This window comes from Haplochromis burtoni, unplaced genomic scaffold, assembly GCF_018398535.1.
Source record: "Haplochromis burtoni strain Fernald_Lab_line unplaced genomic scaffold, NCSU_Asbu1 Contig_80, whole genome shotgun sequence".
Taxonomy (NCBI): domain Eukaryota; kingdom Metazoa; phylum Chordata; class Actinopteri; order Cichliformes; family Cichlidae; genus Haplochromis; species Haplochromis burtoni.
The window spans coordinates 336,184-355,987 of NW_024582441.1; the positions used below are offsets into that span (position 1 = coordinate 336,184).

A 19,804-nucleotide genomic window follows, 5' to 3' on the forward strand; every position below is an offset into this window, starting at 1 on the left:
AATTAGACCTTCTACCCTTCGCTCCCTCTCTCAGTCTCTCTGTCCCACTCCAATCCACCCCTCCATCCTCTGCCTCTGATCCTGCCTGCTGCTCTCTTCTCCCAGGATCATCCGTGGACCACACATGGCCTGCACACATACATGCACACATAGACTGTGATTAATTGTGTCTGTGTGCGCTTGCATTAGTAGCATTGTGATGACAAACGTTTGTTCTTGCTGTCGCTTCATGAGCTTTCAACCTGTGACTGAGGGTGAAAAAGGGATTGTGATTTTAAAGTTAAACTAATGAGTTATGAAAATGTGTTTATTTACTTCTGAGTGACAGTCAGGTGTAAAGATCATTGCAATCTCTCATGAATGACTTCTAAATATAGCCTGGCTCTTGTTGACATCTCAGCACATCCAAAGATCATAATGAGCATTGCACTGCTAACCATGGCACGTAGTCTCCAAAAACAGCGGCATCATTCTTACACTATGATTGCTGCATGAATGCTATTTACAAAGACTTGCTGAGAGCTCAGTAGTGCAGATTGGTAGCTTTTGTTACTGTCTAAGCCACAGGTGTCGAACTCCAGGCCTCAAGGGCCGGTGTCCTGGAGGTTTTAGATGTTTCCTTGATCCAACACAGCTGATTTAAATGGCTAAATTACCTCTTCAACATGTCTTGATGTTCTCCAGAGGCCTGGTAATGAACTAATCATGTGATTCAGGTGTGTTAACCCAGGGTGAGATCTAAAACCTGCAGGACACCGGCCCTCGAGGCCTGGAGTTCGACACCCCTGGTCTAAGCACAGTAAGAAGGTCCTGGGTTTAAATCCAGTCTGGGTCTTAGTCTTGATCCCTGACTTTGTGTGGGTTCTCTCTGGTTACTCTGCCCTTCTCCCACTGTCTGAGCGTGGCTGGTGGTTACCCACTGTTTTGTCTTTTTGGAAAGCTAACCAGCTGTTTGTTCCAGCTCCATATTTACTAAACTGACATGAGATGTCATTGTTCTCATCTGGCAAGAAAGTGAAAAGGCACATTTGCAAATATCTTATATTCTAGTCTTACTTTTATAAGTAGAGGCCATTTATCTGAATTTGACGTGCTGGAGCACATCCTGGCCCTTCTGGGCTGTGGTATAGACAAATCACCCCTTCTGGTCATTTGTCTATAAATTTGTTCCCCTTCTTTTTGAGGTTATAAAGCTCTCTCAAAGGTATCAGGGGATCTACCAGGCCCATAGCAGCCACCGCCAATCCATAATGATCTCTGGCCTAGGTTGTTTATTCATTATCAAGAAATTTGTATATGAAGCTCTTGGAGGGGCAGGAGCGTGTGTGTGGTGCAGTGATCAGCCTAGCAAGAAGGTCCTGTGTTCAAATCTTGATTGAATGTGAGTGTGAATGGTTGTCTGTCTCTATGTGTTAGCGCGTCTACCGTTTGGCACAGGGCAACACTCCTTTTTCCTTATGACATCTGGGATAGGCTCCAGCCCAACTGCAACCCTAAATTGGATAAGCAGAAGAAAATGGATGGATGCTTCTACTACAAATCTGGAAGCATTTAGTTCTTTGGACTCTTACCGGGTCTCAATAAATATGTGTCCCTATAGAAAAGGTAAGAAGCTACTGCTCGGCTGTGTATGCAGCAATAGGTTGCATCTGCTGTTGTAGTTTGGACTGTAAGGCTTTGTGTTTTTATGGGCCATGTGTGTCTCACTATCTGCCTGTCCTTTGAATGCCCACAAACTGTAGAGGCGGTAGACAAAAAGTCCCACTCTCATGGAGACTACTCTTCCCATCAGGCTTAGCTGACCTGGTTTCAGTGCAGAGCGGAGCAGTGTTACTATATCGCCACTCTACTCCTGATCTCAGAACGCTGATGAGAAAAGCCCGAAACTGAGCCGTAGCAGCATGGACTAACAGGGTTGTTTGTTTTGCAGGCCTGTTGATCTTTCAGTCAGCTGGATCGGCAGCAAACTTGAGTTTGTTTCCACTTTTAGCTACGCTCAGCCATTTCTCAGAAGCTCTGCGTTTTTCTTTCAGACTGAATCCTCTCTCTCCATCTGGCACAAGAGGAAGTGAGAGACAGTTGGCACTTGCTTGTCCATACTGTATTTGTGGTGCTAAAATGGCATGTTCTATCTCATCCGTCCTCCTTCCTCTACCTCCCTCACCCTCTCCTGAGAGAAGTAACCCAGATTTCAAAATGAATCGCCGCCTATTCCCCTCAATCTTTCTCCTCTCTCTCTCTCTCTCTCTCTCTCTCTCTCTCTCTCTCTCTTTCTCTCTCTCCATATTTCTGTTTTTACTTCCACTCTCTCTCTCGCTCTCTCTCCTTTTCTCTTTCTCTCGTCCTCCTCCTAGTAAAAACCGAATCAATCTTGGAAAGAGAATACCACCTCTCTATCTCGTCCTCCTCCTCACCCTGCCTCTGGGTTAACGGATATATATCACTTCACTTCTCTATATTTGGTTCCTAGAAAGCTTGAGTCTCTCAAAACGCTTGTTGCTTACCCATTTTTCATTTTTACATTTTTCTTTTCATTTTTTTCTTTTTTTGGGGCTGTTTTTCCCCTGCTAGCCACTGCTTTTTCTTCCCCCTGTTCTCTTTTTCCTGAGGTGACCAGCTACAGGTGTGACACCTTAGCCTTTCATTTGAAGTGAGCCAGACAGAGAGGAGGAGGAGAACACGAGGAGAAAGACATCTTCAGCTCAAAACTTTCCTCCAAAATTGTCCCAAATTCAGGTATTAAGTCTTTATTATCTTTTCCGTGTGAGTCTGTACAACATTTATTTCTTCTTGTCATTATTCTACTCATTACTGAGCCCTGTGCCATTTTTCTTACCGTCCACTTTCACGCCTTTGATTGATTTGCTCCTGCTTCTTTGCTGAGACACAAACATTTCATCACATTTCTTTTATGGTATGGGTTTTCGCTGTGGGCTTATTTATTTATTCATTAAATCTCTGTTGGTGTTTCATTTATCATTTAGTAGCGTGCAACTCTTGCACCACAATCTCTCCAGCTAATATTGCCGTTTTGCACTTTTTCCAGCGCATCTCATTCCCTATAGACATGTACATATTATTCTGGTCCAAACTTTTCTTCAAAAATGGGACTAATTGCTAAAAAAGGCAGGCAGGAAGATGAGGAGAAACCAGGCTCTAATATTGGAGCAGCTGGTGGGGGTGTTGTTGACATGGCAACAGAAGTACAGTTGACATAACGACCAGGGGGTAGGAAGGGAAGGGGGGTAGTCATAGCTGCGAGGGACATGGATATGCATGGGTAGCATGGGCAGGCAGTATGTGGGACGCAGCGAGTTGCACTAATCGTTTAGCGTCTCTTAAGAGACTCCTGTCTCAGCATGTGAATTAACCTCCCTGTCTCCTTCATTATATCTCTTCTTTCTCTTTCAATCTCTACCTGCCGCTTTCCCTGTGCTCCCTCTTTCGCGCTGCACTTCCGGCCCATTCATCCCTTCTCGATCTTTCTCCTCATCGCGTCACTCTTTCACCGCTCCCTACCCTACATCCCATGTGCCATTAATACAACTTCTGACCCATTACACTTTTCATCCATCGTCCTCCTCCCGCTCCTCCTCCTTGTCCTTGCTTCCTCCTCTCCGCCCTCTCCTCTGTTCTATTCAAGGTCTTCTGCTCAAAGCAAAGCCTTCGTTACTAACACTCATCATCCAATCCCCCTTACCTTTTCATCTTTTTACTGCATCCTCCAGGCATCATGTCTACCCCAGTCTCCCCGTCCCCCTCGCTCTCCCCACTGACACTGGCCTCCCCTACATCTGCAACCTCCCCCAGTGCCTCCCCTCTGCCCTCGCCTCTCTCCCCTCCACCCAGGGTGCCCGTGTTTCAGAGGAAGGGAGCGCTCAAACACAAAAGGATTGTCGAAGTGAAAGACCACCAGTTTACAGCACGCTTCTTCAAACAGCCCACCTTCTGCAGTCATTGCACCGACTTCATATGGTAACACACGTACACACAGACTCACACACAGCTACACAGAAACCACCCCAACTGTTCAAACACCACCTCCTCAGGCATCCCACCACTCCACGTAGTGCTGACTTTCACTGCTTTTTTTTCTTTTCTCTTTCTTTCACCCTTTCCAGCTGCCTGCTGGAGAGACTGCCCACACTGACCTGCTCTGATCACATAACCTCACCTCCACACTGCCGCCCACATAATCCAGGCGTTACTTTAGGAACTCACACACGCCGATGCATTGATATATAAACTGAAAAAACACACACAAACAAGAACTTAATTAGAATATGAACTTTAGCCTGACTGCATTAAAACAGACAGGCACCAACCGTGAAGTAATTTAATTTTTTAGTAATAATTAACTTTCTTTTTTAAAGGGGTACTCTTTAGTTTCATAAATCTGAAGGACTCATAAGGGATGGACTGAAGAATCTGAGATATCCACAATAATAATGCAGGAGTAGAAAACATTCAGTCTGACATTCAGACTGAGACTTCAAAAGGGTTAATGTTTCAGACTTCTGCAGTCTCCTCCTGAGAGGCAAAACACATCATAGGATTGTTTTCACAGACTTAGTAGTATGCTTTTTAATGAGTAAACTAAACCAAGCAGTAAAATACAGTAAAAAGCAGTAAAATACAGTAAAAAGCAGTAAAAATTCTAAAATGCAGTCGGTTTGGCACTGATAGAGTTTTACCATGTTTACTATCTGCTGTAATTGCTCCAGATGGTGCTGGACTGCATTTGGAGATTTGAGATTAATGTTACAGAAACTCTGACATTAATCTCAGAAACACCTAAATCCCAAACTGGGATTTGGTGTAAGTATTTAAGGTTTTAAGTATCTAGAAGTACATATAAGTATTTACAGGTGACTTTAATAACTTAAAATATTAGATTACCTTTAAAAAAAAACCTAAGAGTAAAATAACATACCAGTGCTTATCATCATTTATAACATTTATGCGCGTATACATGAATTTAGAATCAGATTTGACTTCTTTATGATCAGACGACACCCTGTGAGCGCAACCACTGAAGGCGCAGTAGTCTGTGTTTATCGTTGTGAGTGTAAGGGGCTGTGTGTTTGAACATATGGTGGGAGTGTATGTTGGATGCAGGGCGCTGTACGTGCCAGCAGCCTCTGGGTATCTTTCAGGACATTTCTCCAACTGGCTGCTGTCTTGGCAGTGGTAGCAGCTCTTAGATGAGGTTGAAAACTCTCTTATTTTGCACAAGATGTCAGAGCAGACGCTTTCAATCACGGTGTTAGAGGCCCCGGGGAGATTGTTAGATTAATTAAAGACTAAGGCAAGATTGTTCTAATTTGTAAATGTAAATATCTTGTTTATTAAGTCAAGGTCTTAAAGAGGAGTGGGTTGTACCTGTTTTGGCTCCTTTGGGTAATAACTAAGCTAAACTGTCTGAAAACATTAAAAAAGTGAAATTGCTTCGTGTCACAGTCCAGTCTTAGCATACTAACAAGGATCATAGTTTTTAAAATATTTGTTATGATACTTAAACCTTTTAACATCTACCAAGCTGCTGGTCACCTGCTTACTGTTAGGGTCAGATGGTATTATCCATATACTAAACAAGTGGATTATTTAAAGAAACATTGCATATATAGTGTCATTTTGGTCCTGTGTTTATTTTTTGTTTTGTTTTTTATTCTTTTACAAGCTTTTCCACTTGTGTGTGCCAAGTGGGACAAAAAAACCCTATCTATAAATAGACTGGATCCTAACCTAATCCTTATCCTAACCAGAACACCTGGTGGATGTTAGGAGGCTGAAGAAGGCTGAATTGTGATTTGGCATAGATGGAGATCAGATTTGCTGGTCATAACATCACCATCAAGTGTCTCAATAAGCCATAATAGTGAGCCACATCAGAATGGTCTGAAATTAAAGCATCCGTATTGTCAAGGTAGAGACAAGTCTCCAGTGTGTCACAGAGCTAACAACAGGACACACAATTTCATGCTCACATTAGCATCTGGAGCCAAATTAGAATCACCGGTTAACCTAACATGCATGTCTTTGGGCTGTGGGAGGAAGCCAGCAACCTTGGAAAGAATCCACACAGGCACATGCATCCTCACAGAAAGGCCCCAGCCAGTCATCGGGTTCAATCTCGGGCACTTCTTGCTGTGAGATAACAGTGCTAACCACTGCACCGCTGTGCCACCAACTGCAGCATCCATCCATCTAGTTATCCAATAAGGGATTGCAGTTGGGCTGGAGCCTATCCAAGCTGTCATAGGGCGGGAGTTGGGGGGGGGTACACCCTGGACAGCTCGCCAATCTATTGCCGGGCTCACACAGAGAGGCAGACAACCATTCACGCTCACAGTCACACCTATGGCCAATTTAGAATTACCAGTTAACACCTAACAAGCATGTCTTTGGACTGTGCCAGAGTACCCGAAGGGAACCCATGCGAGCACAGGGAGAACATGCAAACTCCACCCATAAAGGCCCCAGCCGGCTGATGGATTCGAATCCAGGACCTGCTCGCTGTGAGGGGACGGTGCTAATTACCATCAGAGAGAGTGTCATAGATTCTCTATCTGCAGCAGCAAAATTCATTTGTTTATTATGTGTTTGTTCTATTGTCACATGTCAAAGTGTGTTTTTTGATAAAGAGCTTTCTCAAAAAAAAGCTCCAAGAGGGGTTAGTCTGATGTTTTTATAGAAGCATTTTATTCAATTGCATGTGTTTGGTAGATTTTTTTCACATCATTAATTCAAAATGCAGTTATCCCCTACATTAAATTCTCTGTGATATCTGGCCAGAAAGCAGCTCTGTGAATCCTCACCATATCTGGTTCTCTAATGCTCTCTGCTGGTCAAAAAGCAGAACTGGTCGGATGCATTTGGTGCTGCAGACACGGACTTCTGTTGAGTGCCTATCAAGGATCAGATTACCCTCAGCAACCCTTTCTTTAATTATTACTCAGCCAGATGGTGAACTGATTGTAGATCAGTGATTATGGTCAGTTTCCTATGAACCCCTGAGCCTCTCCGGTATGACTGTAGAGGAGCTGTCGAGGTCTCTCGTTTGCCTGCCTTTCTAAGTCTTCTAATCAAAACTCGATCCACAACAGGCAAGCTGCTGAGTGGACTGTTTAGTCAATCAATGACTTAATTATTCAATTAAAGCTTTAAGGGGACCATGGAAGCTAGCCAACATTGCAGAAGCATTGTATTGGTGTGTGTGCGTGTAAGTGTTTGACCTGGTCAGCGGTGAGGCTTTGAAAGGAAAAGCACTCAAACTTCACACATAATGACTTAGTATATCAAGTTGTTGGTGTTTTTTGTCTTTTTATGAGACAATTTGTTCTCCACTAGAGTCTGCATTCCTGTCTTTATACAGTGCAGAGTAACGCAACAGCAATATCTCATTCTCCAAAGCTAAATATTTCACCTTAAGGAGGACTGCAGAAAATTGTTTTTGTATCTTAATCCATGTGTCTTTTTCACACAGGGGCATTGGGAAACAGGGATTCCAATGTCAAGGTAGAGATAAACCTAGCATTATTGCCTTTCCTTGCAGCGTTAATCTTCTCTGATGTATTTTTTGTCCTGCAAAGCAGATTCATTCTGAGATGTTTGCTTTCTCTAGTTTGCAGTTTTGTGGTCCACAAAAGATGTCACGAGTTTGTGACCTTCACGTGCCCCGGCTCTGTGACCGCCCCCAGACCAGATGTGAGCAGACACATCTTTTCCCTTTTTATTTTCGGTTTTTGTGAAGATTTGCATCGTCATCATCATTTTTCAACATCCTTTGATGACAGTAGCATGTGTGCGTGAGTCAGCCATCAGTCCATGCATCTTTCTCATCACGCAGCCTGCTTCCATCCATGACGTCTGCACTCATGTCGTGCAGTCCTACAAGGCATCTGAAATGCTGGGAGTGGGAGATAGGGTGTGGGGGAGACACAGGTGGAGGGCAGGATGGACTGATAAGAGTGAGAATTAGAGGGGGGAGAAAGAGAGCGAGAGCCACAGACTGTTCAGTCTTCTTCTGTGTGGCATTTTGAGGATTTCAGGGAGATTTGTCTTTCACTCACATTTTTTTTCTACCAGCTAAATAAACTGCCTGAGAATTGAGGTCAATGAGAAAGTGTGTGTGTGTGTGTGTGTGTGTGTGTGTGTGTGTGTGTGTGTGTGTGTGTGTGTGTGTGTGTGTGTGTGTGTGTGTGAGAGATCGAAAATGGATGAGACAGTGAAAGAACACACAGAGGGAAAGAGAAGAAACAGGGTGACAGTTTTTAAATAGCGACTCAGTGCGACAAGGGAGGGAAAACAGTTTGGGAGAAGGTGGTGTATGAAGCGTGGCGGTGGGGTGGTCTGATGAGCTGAAGAGAGATAAAAATGATTCATCCCTCTGTGCACAGTATATACACGCTCACACACACGCAGACACTGTGTGTCCTCTCCGAGTGGAGAGATCTAATTGGCTTGTCCACGAATGCCCCACTCATCTTCTCTCCGCTAATCACGCTCTGCACGTGTGTGTGTGTGTGTGTCTGTGTGTGTGTTCCACAATCATCGTATGTATGTGTGTGTGAGAGAGAACGAGTTCTCAGTGCAGATTGTTTTTCTGTTTTATTTCAGGACCTGAAGAGTCGACACACATTTAAGATCCACACGTACTCCAGCCCTACATTTTGTGACCACTGTGGCTCGTTGCTGTATGGCCTCATACACCAGGGCATGAAATGTACCAGTGAGTTTCACTCCACTCTATGAGATACATAAATCTACGTGCTTCGAGCCTTTATTAGCTATTATGCTCAGATGAATATCACTCCACATATGCACATTGCTGAAACTCACATCTGGAGAAGACTTCCAGCTATTATTATCATTAATCTTTTTTTCTTTTCTTTTTTTTTTTGGCTAAGATAAAGGAATAGTTAGTCACTAAAAAAAGAAAAAGAAAAAGTGCTTGTTCACTTTCTTGCTGAGAATTAGATGAAGAGTTTGGAAACTAGTGGAGTTTCCATACCCCGTGAAGAAAGTCTGGCACATACCAACCAATAATTTCAGAACTTGCTCACATAAATGTTCTTGTTTTTTGAAAGCTAGTGAAGCCCACAACCACTATTCCTCATCTCATCTTTTTAATTATTATGCTTAATAAAGCTAGTGGATTTAGACTGATTACAACTAATTACTCCACATGTATCCAGCGCATGTCTGTGTTCACACTTTGTCTTTTGTGCGTCTTTGTGTGGTGAGGCTGTGACATGAACGTCCATCGGCGATGCGAGACCAGCGTCCCCAGTCTGTGTGGCCAGGATCACACAGAGAAGAGAGGGAGAATCCATCTGACCATCAGAGGAGAAAAGGAGGACGTCTTTGTCACAGGTGGGAGGACCCGCTGGATTCAACCAATTTAAACAAAAAGCAGGCTTCTGCAGGAAATGTAAGGTTTCTCTTCTTTCCTTTTATTGTTTCACTGCTGTTTCAGTGCGGGAGGCTCGTAACTTGATGCCCATGGACCCAAATGGCTTGTCAGACCCATATGTTAAACTGAAATTGATTCCAGACCCAAAGAGCCACAGCAAACAGAAGACTAAGACCATCCGCTCAACACTCAATCCCGTCTGGAATGAGAGCTTCACCTTGTGAGTCCTTGCAAACTTTAGGGTGGAAAATTTACAGGGTTCTGCCACAAACGTTGCTATATGTAAAATCGGATTACTCAGCGACGTTAACCTTTACTTTCTTATAGGTGCATCTTTGATATCCAGGGGAAATAAGACATTTCAGCAAAGGTCACACTGAAAAGGGATGATTTCGTTCTATGCTTTGTGTTTCATCATGTATCAAATTGTCACAAGTGTGTGTTTGACTCCTCAGCTCCGTGCGTGGTCACCAGTGGGACAGGCGTCTGTCTGTGGAGATATGGGACTGGGACCGGACGTCTAGGAACGATTTCATGGGAGCGCTGTCGTTTGGCGTGAGTGAGATCTTCAGGCGTCCAATCAGTGGTTGGTTCAAACTGCTGGCCCAAGATGAGGGAGAGTACTACAACATTCCTGTGCCAGACCCGGACCTGCAGGTAGGCAGCAGGCTGCTTTATATGGACATAAAGCCATCAGATGGGCTCAAGGTGAACAAAAAGCAAGTGACGGGATATTTATACCTGTATTCACCAGGAAGTGGAGCAACCCTTTATTTTGTGCCATGCCTTTGACCATTCATCCATAGACCTTGGCATAGCTTTTATCAGCTTATAATTACCTACATCTAACAAACAGCAGCTGCCACAGCTCATACTGGGTCAGCGTCTGTCCTGCTGAACTATCCCGTTTCCTACAGTTCTATCTAAGGAAGAAAAAAAAAACTTGGAAGATTAATGCCGGTGTTATTGCTAAATAATTAGATAATAAATTATACTGAGTGCCCTTTCTTCTCTGTTGCACTCTGCATCCACCAGGGTGCAGAATTGTGCTGCCTGACTGCAGTCCAAAGCTGGGGGGTAGGAGGGAGTTTGAGGTTTGTCTTGGGTTCCTGTTTTATGGATCTGTGTGGGTGTGTGTCGTTTATCTCTCGAACATCCCATTTTATTTCTCCAGGAGCCTCAGCCAGATGCTACTACACCTTCTTTGCCTCAAGCGATGCCTTCCCCGCTGTCTGAACCATTTCCCGTGGCCCTGTCCCCGACCCTCATTCCCTCCTGTCCTCCTGTCCACACTCCGGGCCCTGGCAAAGTTAAAATGGGCATCCACGATTTCAACTTCCTCATGGTTCTTGGAAAAGGCAGCTTCGGCAAGGTAAACGAAATGCCATCTTTTCTTTTGTACACACAATCATCACCTCTTATCCAGCAACTGTGAATGATATCAAAGAGACCATTCATGCTGGAAACAACAAAGATTATTCCTGGATTTAAATCCTTTCTTCTATCGATGGACTTGACCTTCAAGTGGCATTTCATGCAGCAGCTCCCAGGCACAGGAAACCAGAATTTCTTTGAAAAAAATAATAAATTACCCTTTCTTACGAACATACTCACTGTCTTTACTTCTGCTGCCAAATGATTCATTTAACCCTTTGCTGCTTTTGTGTTGTCAGCAGTCGTGAGCTTCCCACATGCTACACAGGCAGTCATCCTGGAGGTGTTCATTTCAAGGGAGCCTTTGCTCTCCATTTTCTCTTTAATTCCCCAGTAGATGAGACATAATGAAGAGAGAGGAGTTTTGAGTCCTTCTTCCTCTTCTGAAATCCCCCTGTGCTGTTTCATAACTGTCAGAGGAGAGTCTACAGAGGACAGGAGAAATAGACTCGACTTACGTAAGATGTGAGGAGAGAGGAAAAAAAAAAAAAAAGGACCCAAGAAAGGAGAGACAGACCCCGGGGCTGCTGAGTGAGGGAAAGTGAGAAGGAGACAGACAGAGATAGAGGGAAGAGAGAAGGATTACTGTGCTGCAGAAAGTGACAAAATGACCAAAAAGGAAATGGGATAACAAGAGCGGCAAATAGAAAAAGTACATGCTACTAAGATTTGTAATATTCTGCAGGGTGATGAGTCCTATTTTTATGTGAGTTGGTTTAAAACCACGACGCAGAGCAGGAGACACGATCACAGATGGTAGGATTTCTCCTGCTGACTGGCAGTTCATCAATAGCCCTGCACACACACACACAGAGGGAGTGATCTTAGCGTAGTCGCACTGTTTTATATATATATTTTTAAAAACGGTGTAATTTTCAGTGCTATTCGCCTCCATTTGAAAGTAAAATGAGATCCTTAATTTCCACTTGCCTCTATTACAGCTCAGCACTGAGGGCTGATCATTTCTAACAGTGTTGTTGTCAGCATTTTCCATATTTATTGACCATATTTATCTCAGTGAAACCTGGATCACGTGGCACTCATTGTGGAAAATGATAGCATCATTAGCACTCAGAGCTACCCACGAGCAGCCAGTTTAATAGGAGTGAGAAAATGTGTTTTTAATGTCTGATTAAAACACGAGAGCAAGCTTTTAGGGCTTTCCCTGTCCACTCGAGACATTAATGTCTCGAAACCCTCAGGCCTGTTTCAACTTTAATTAAACTTTACATTGAGTTATTTCATCATACATGTACATTACCAAACTTGCTGTTATCCATTCTGAAGTTATAACTTTTTCTTTTCCTCTTGCACTATATATGCCTTTTATTCACTTTACACGGGCGCTGGTTTATTTAAACAGTGGAACTAGTTTTCTCCTGCGACTAGTGCACCTCATCACTGCTAACACAATAACCTAAAAAACACTCAGACCTGACTGCAGTACAGCACGTCACATGCATGGCTGTCTTTGGAGTGAGAAGAGTTGCATTGGGGATTTTTTTTTTAAGTCTGAGAGGACTTTATGCCAAAGTTATAGTCATTTTTTTAAAGCTGCTCCTGGTTTGCTGCTGTTGTGTTATCCGTTCAGAAATGTTCAAAGGTGACTTTGGAATTTTGGGGAAATTGTGTTTTCTCGACTCTCTAACATTTCAACCCGAAAGCCAGTCCTGTGTTTTCTGTAAACATTTTGTTTATTTATGGGTTTTGAAGACATACGGTAGCTGCTTTGCAGACTTTTGGGATTCACGCTTGTCTCCTTGTTTCTTCAGAAACTTTCTCTTCTCTTCCCGCTCCTGCACAGGTGCTGCTGGCAGAGGAGCGAGGCAGCGAGCGTCTGTTTGCCATAAAAGTGCTGAAGAAAGACGTTCTCTTCCAGGACGAGGACACGGAGAGCGCTCTAGTAGAGAGGAGGGTTCTGGCGCTCCTTTCTCGTCCTCACTTCCTCACGTCCCTCTACTGCGCCTTCCAGACTGAGGTGTGTGGGTATCTGGGTTCCCAAATGATCTGTCTAAATTTCATTAAATTGGCCATAAAGCTGCCTGACACTTTGGCTGCATCGTCCTCCCAGGAGTTGTTTCGGTCCAGGTTGGGCGAATTCCGATTAATAAATGAAATAATTAGCTTGCTTTCTTTAACAAGGTCCTCGGTCCTGAAGGAGGTATTTTAACAGATTGCTTTTTAATTTAGACAAGAGGTGCTTATGCATGAGGAGCTTGCGCATGTGTGTGTGTGTTTTTGCTTCTGCAGGACCGACTGTATTACGTGATGGAATATGTCAACGGAGGAGACCTGATGTTTCACATTCAGATAGTTGGGAAGTTCAAAGAGCCTCACGCAGCGTATGTAGTCAAAAAGCTCCTTTAATCACCGTCCTTATCTACACAAAGTCTCATTTCCTGCCTTTTTGTTCTGTGCTCTCTTACATACACACTCGTCTCTTAGCTTTGTTCATTATACCTGGTGACTCATAAAAAGTCATCAATTCAAGTGCCAGCCCTTTTCTCTTCCCCGACTTTCTCCTCCCACTAATCTTATCGTATCATCTACATTCTCCCTCCCCCTGGCTGTTCTTCTAATCAATAATCTTTGATCAATCATCTAAAACACATTTTTGCCCTGTTGCTCATTTCCATCTCTCTTTCTTCATTTTCCTGCCTTTCATCTCTTTGGTTGCTTCTCCCTTTCATCACCCTCTCCAGCGCCATTCCCTCTCTCCTAACCTCTTGTCATCATCCTCTTTTGAATTAGCTGATTCTCTGTCCCTCCTTCTCCTCCTCCTCTCTCCCTCCAGGTTTTATGCGGCAGAGATAGCGGTCGGCCTCTTCTTCCTCCACAGCAAAGGCATCATCTACAGGTAAAGAAGTGGGCTGCTTCATAACGTGGCCTGGTTTGCCCGTGTTCACTTCAGTCTGCGTTCGGCACAGACACGACACAGATTTATCATGTCTCTTGTAGCTAATGACTGTTATAAAGATGGTATCTATCAAAGTGATTCATACCTGTGTGGCGTTTCTCCCCTCTCAGGGATCTAAAGCTGGATAATGTGCTGCTCGACAGCGAGGGCCACATAAAGATAGCAGACTTTGGGATGTGCAGGGAGGGCATGTTCGAGGGCGACACCACACGTACCTTCTGCGGCACTCCTGACTACATTGCCCCTGAGGTACCGTGACCGCTGCCCTCACGCTATTGTCCACAGTCACTCCTGATATTTCCCTCATTTGTTCCTTATTTTCCCTCATTTTCCCTCATTTCACCCCTCTTAGTTTGCTTGACCTGTTCTGCATTGCCGCGAGACGCCGAGTTGCTTCGCTGCAGCTCCCCCTCGTCTCTTCTGTCCTCTCTGACCTTGTCAGCAGTTTGTGAATAATTAACTTCACATGATTCAGTAAGCAGTGGTGTGTGATTGTACTATGAGAGTGTTGCATAGAAGTCACTACCGTCCTTCAGAGACATTGTTTTACGAGCATAGCGCCGCTTTCTCACAGCCGCTGACAGGTTTAACTTGCATGTAAAGTCTTTATTTAAAAAAAGTTAAACAAACCACTACAATGGATAGCTTGCCCTTGCTCATACCCGGCAGTTATAAATTTTGCCAACTTTACTTTTTAGTACATTTCCAGAAAATGTAGTGAGGTTTATTTCATGTTATTATGGGATTTCAGCAGTCTGTAAAATTAAGTAGGTTTTTATTTAAAGTTATGGTTAATGAGTTGAAGGAAGCAAACAAAGAAGTGTTTGTGTTGAGCTGCGGTGGAGCACTTAAAAAATGATTCTTTGCCCTCATAAACATGAAAGATGAAAGGTTGTTAAGTAATGAATAATTAAGGAAAATATCCTTGGTATAAAATGAGTGTATACCAATAAAATACATTTCTTTTGACCAGATTCCATTGAAGTTAATGTTCCACATTGTACCTATGCAATAGTATTACATTGAGAATTTACATGTAATCACATTACTTCAAGTCAGCAGTTTATTTTTCTGAATGATAGGAAAAGGGTGGCAAAAAGCTCGGCTATTATCTGTATTTTTTTTTTTTAAAGTAGAAAAATCCGTTTCATCGGTCAGTATAAATTTGTAAGAAAGAAGTCCTGTTTCAGTTTTCATGTGCGCCACTGTCTGTGGTTGAATACGGAGCTGAAATTGTGTGAACATAATGAGATGAAGCACCAAAAGACTAAAAGGGATGTCACTAATATCAGTGCAAATATCAGCCGCAGTGAAATAATGAAAAAGTGAAGGTGGTTTTGCTTGACGTTGTTTTGATATGCAAACCATAACTGTCTGCCTGTATAATGTTTACCTTACAAATTGTTGGAAATGCGTATGTGCCCCTTACCGTGTGAAGTGATCTTAAACAATTTACTTCAGAGAAGGCGTGAAGGCGCATCTCGGTCGGTGGACTCGTAGCTGAGTGATACGGGGGGGGGAGAGAAAGTGGGGAAGCGACTGTTGTGTGCGTCTTTGATATTGTAAACCTTGCTGTGGAACCCCTGGGTATTGACTCTCTTATGTAAACACCCATTGATTCTCCTGTGTCTGCCATTTTGGAAGAGTTGCAATATATTTCCCCAGAGGCTGGGGATTGTTCCCTCGTGCCCCTCTGCACAGCACACCACCACCTCCCCCTCCTGGCATCCACACACACGCGCGCACGTATCGGGGAAACAAACAAACAAACAAACACACAAGCTTGTGAACACAAGTGCAAATCCAAATCCGTGTGTTGATTATTTCTGAGCTCATTCACACATGAACCCTCCCTTACGCCGCACTTTATCCTTTCGCTTCTCTCTGTTTTTCACCCCTGCTGTTTCTTGTAGCTGCATATCATCCAAGCAGCCAGCTGCCTCTCTCTTCCTATCGCTGCACTGCCATTCTTCCCCATTTATATCTTCTCATACATTCTCCATCCTTTTTCCCTCCCCCAGATTGTGGCCTATCAGCCCTATAATAAAGCAGTGGACTGGTGGTCTTATGGAGTGCTGCTGTATGAAATGCTGGCAGGACAGGTAACACTCAGCTTAATCCTAACAATAGCGTGCACAGACACTTTAAGCCCCCAGTACTCGTCCTTTGTAATCACTTCAAAAGACTTTCAAAGAACTTTAATTTCATTATATTCGTTATCAATTTGCCCACAGGTCTGTGCTTAAACTCTTCCGCTCTCTCCCTCACTCTCTTTTCCTTTAAGCCGCCATTTGATGGCATTGACGAGGAGGAGCTGTTTCAGTCCATCATGGAGCAGAGTGTCTCATACCCAAAAAGTCTCTCTCGGGAGGCTGTAGCTATCTGCAAGGGAGTGAGTTCAATCCTCGTTTCTCATATTAACTTTTAACACACGGGCAATTAAGATAAAAGTTCATGTACTGTAAATCAGGAAATGAAATAACTCTTTACTCGTGCAAGATTGTATTCGGTCGCCTAAAGGAATAGTTTTTGGAACTATGTTAATTTGCTTCTTTACAAAGAGCTGGACCGACACCACTTTTACAACTGCCTGTTAGATATCAGGCTGGAGGCAACCAACTTTACTCTTCAGCGCAAAACTTTTTATTTTTACACTACAGTGTTTTTATCCATGTTTTGGACAGTTGAGTTTTATTACTCACAAATAGTGAGTAAAAACTGTTTTGTTTTTTTTCCTGTTGTTTATGCATAGCTAAGTGGCTGCTGGCTGTAGCTTCATAATTGGTGTACAGATAGCAGAATCTTAATGATCTTCATCTCTCTGCAAGAAGCAAACAAGCATAATTCCCAAAAAATGTCAAGGTTTTTCAAAGTGATAGTGCAATAAAAATCCATTCGTTGGCAAGACAACAAAGGAATTGGATTACAGTACATGATTCCAAAATAAAGCAAAGCTTATCATGCACACCGACTGCTCTAACCGAGGCAGATCATAAACAGAAGTCATTTATTGTATCACATTATTATCCCAGCCTAGTCGCTTTTTCTCACATTTCTCCCCTCATTTCCTCCTCTCTTGACTCAGCTCCTGACAAAGCACCCGGCCAAGCGCCTGGGTGAAGGAGAAGATGCAGAGAGGGAGATCAGAGAGCATCCGTTCTTCCGCTGGATTGACTGGGACCGTCTGGAGAGACTGGAAATCCCGCCACCTTTCAAACCCAGAACTGTCAGTTCAGTTAAACAGATGAACCACATGTTCCTTCTTTCTTCCTCCTCCTCCTCTCTTTCTTCTCTTCTCTGCCTCTCTGAGGACACTTATAGGGAATTGGAGCTGTCACTTTCTTCCATCTGTCTCCTTTTTCTCTGACTCCCACATTGTCCCTCGTTTCCCTGCATGTTTCCTCCACATTTGCCTTGGCCTTTTCATTCCCTCTTCCTCTCTCTGTCTCTTCCTCTCTCCCCTTCACATCCCCTCTATTTCCTCATTTATCACCTCTTTGGGTTCTTAGATAGGCTTTAAGAGCTCAGGAACAGACAGTTCAGCCATAACAGACAAGACCTTCTGACCTTGGGGTCTTGCCTACTCCTCCCATATGCAAATGTATGTCATCATTAGCCTGCCACTTGCCAAAGTGCCGGCGCACTGGCCGTTTGTGAGGTGTGCCTTGAGTGAGCCGAGTATGCTCAGGGGTTAGAGGCCAGGCCCATTAGCCTAATGAGATTCATATCATTCGGCAGAATGGCTGTCATATGCTGTTAGGCATCTGGGGAGGATATGTGATCAGCTTTCTTCCTGTGTGCTTCTGTAGTGAGATAAAAGGAGGTCTCAGTGAGGAAAAAACGTGGGGGTGGATTCTTTTTATAGTTTAACATTTTTAATAAACTATTTTTGTTCCGGGGGGAGGGATTTTGTAAAGTTTATTGTGGATGCAATATCATGCATGCATGAAGATGTGCCCTAATCTCAGTCTTGTGTGTACATACCTTCTCTTCTTCTTCATCGCCAGGGTGGGAAAAAAGGTGAGAACTTTGACAAGTTCTTCACAGCTGCTCAAACGGCGCTCACCCCCTCGGACCCGGATATACTCGCAGCCATGAACCAGGAAGACTTCGAAGGCTTCTCCTTCATCAACCCAGACTTTGCTCCGTCACCGCTCACCGCTGTTTGAAAACGGCTCCCAAATCTGCTCCAGCCGCCGTTCCAAGTCTAGCCAGATGATCCTGTTATCCTTCCGATTGTAGTTTTATAGCAGAGAATTTGAACGTGAGAGCTAGCAGCGAGTATTACACCTCTCATAACCAAATTCAGACGTTTACATGAAAATGCCAAGACACCTCGATTTTCGGGCACTCTCTTTGATGCATGTCTATTAACTCACTCATCACAGAATGTGTATCAACACTGCAAACATAGTCAGTACTATGGACTGCCATCTTAGACTTTTTTTATAAGACTTAACTTGATCTAAAGGTACTGTAGTATGAACGTGAGAAAAATAATCTCTATGCATGCAGATAGTTTTTATAGCACTAGACTATCTAAGGCAGATACTTTCCTTTCCTTTCCTTTAAGTAAAGTAGTCATATGTTGTGCACACGTGTAATTTACCAGTTATATTTCACCAGTCAGGGTTTCATTCATGCAGCTACAATGACCACACAGTATGTAAAAGCAGGACATCTCACCATTTTGATGCCAATTCCACCTTAGCACTTTGTATTGTCCATTGCAAGTACTCAGCATCAACAGCACTTAAATGTTTCTTTCTGACTACCTACAGTATCTCACTCTGGGGTTTTTTGTGCTCTCTATTTTGGATAAATGACATGTTGACTATGAAGCAAATTGAGCGGGGAGCCATTTTTAGATATTTGTTTATTTTATAAGAGAGGCGTCCTGTGGAAGCACTTAGTCAGACTCCTTTGACCTGGCTCGACTCCAAGGTTTAACGACTTCAGATGACCCACTGAGATGTTTAAACAATGCAGTTATCACAATGTGACAGTTAGGGTGGACCACAGCTCTGCTCCACCCACCCAGGCTCACACTGTGTGGTGTGTAATGTCACTGGAAGGGAGTCCTCATTTGACATTCACAGTTTATCTGCATTATTATTATTTTTTTATTCTTGAGCACGCTATGGAATATGGCCTATCTGCATTGCAACTACAAATATCTTATTACTCCAAGTAAACATTACAGTTTTATCAATAAAAGCCTCTTTTTAATGTCTTTCCCAGACGAGAGGCTTGTTAGCTTGCACAGGTACATATACTTATGATTTTAATGGTGTATGCCGTAAAGCTTTTTGCTGTGTAATGATGTGCTCACAGTATTGATTAGGAGTAATTAAAAGTGAGGCTCACTGGGACTGTTCAATACATGGAAAAATAACAGCAGTGCTGTCATTAAGCCCTATCTGAGCAGAGCAGGTGGCTGCAAACTTGCTGTGCAAAAATCTCATCCCCGTGCTCTTATCTAATGAACCAGCTGGTCATTTTACACATAAATATGCTTTATTTCTTTGATTCTTTTTTTCATGTACAGTTTTGCTTTACATCTGTTTGCCTGTTATTTTAGATCCGATTGAGCCTAAGTCAGATGTCAGTGCACACAATCCCTCAGTACGATAATTGCAATAGATGATGATCAATAGTGCAATAGATCATTGATAGATCGTGTATCTGATAGGTTTTGTTTTTATGTGCTGGAAAAAGAAAATAAAGGTGATGGGAAAAAATGATGAAACAGCACCAGTGAAGTGTCTCCTTCTGTGATGGCGTGCGAAGCTGCTGACAAACAAACACGCACGGCCTCTCGCTTTGTCTTCACCACGAGCCTGCCTCCCTGTCACGCTCCCTCCACCCCCCCTCCTCCCCGCACTTTCACACATACTCACGCTCAAAAGTGCAATCCCTGGCATGTGAACACACTCACGCACGGAGAAGATGCTGACCCCTCTGTTCAGTGGGCTACTGTAGCTGTTGAACCAGCAAAAACACCTCTCAGGCATCTCCCTCTGTGCCCTCCTCCTCTG

At 43.5% G+C, this 19,804-nt stretch overlaps 1 protein-coding gene across 2 annotated transcripts; it reads left to right on the top strand.

The window, feature by feature from the left end:
* The first annotated feature begins 763 nt into the window (after positions 1-763).
* On the top strand, positions 764-19,798 carry prkcg (protein kinase C, gamma). Of its 2 annotated transcripts, none has more exons than XM_014334530.2 (17): positions 764-2,736; positions 3,644-3,975; positions 7,487-7,518; positions 7,625-7,707; positions 8,620-8,731; positions 9,247-9,375; positions 9,479-9,635; positions 9,871-10,072; positions 10,590-10,787; positions 12,654-12,827; positions 13,100-13,191; positions 13,644-13,706; positions 13,877-14,015; positions 15,788-15,868; positions 16,051-16,158; positions 16,852-16,992; positions 17,774-19,798. In XM_014334530.2, exons 2-17 carry the CDS (start codon positions 3,734-3,736, stop codon positions 17,933-17,935), a joined length of 2,115 nt encoding a protein of 704 aa, XP_014190016.1. In that variant the 5' UTR covers positions 764-2,736; positions 3,644-3,733; the 3' UTR covers positions 17,936-19,798. The 2 variants fall into 2 exon arrangements, with proteins under 2 accessions (XP_014190016.1, XP_014190017.1); XM_014334531.2 differs by having other exon boundaries at positions 3,729-3,975.
* Positions 19,799-19,804: the final 6 nt, after the last annotated feature.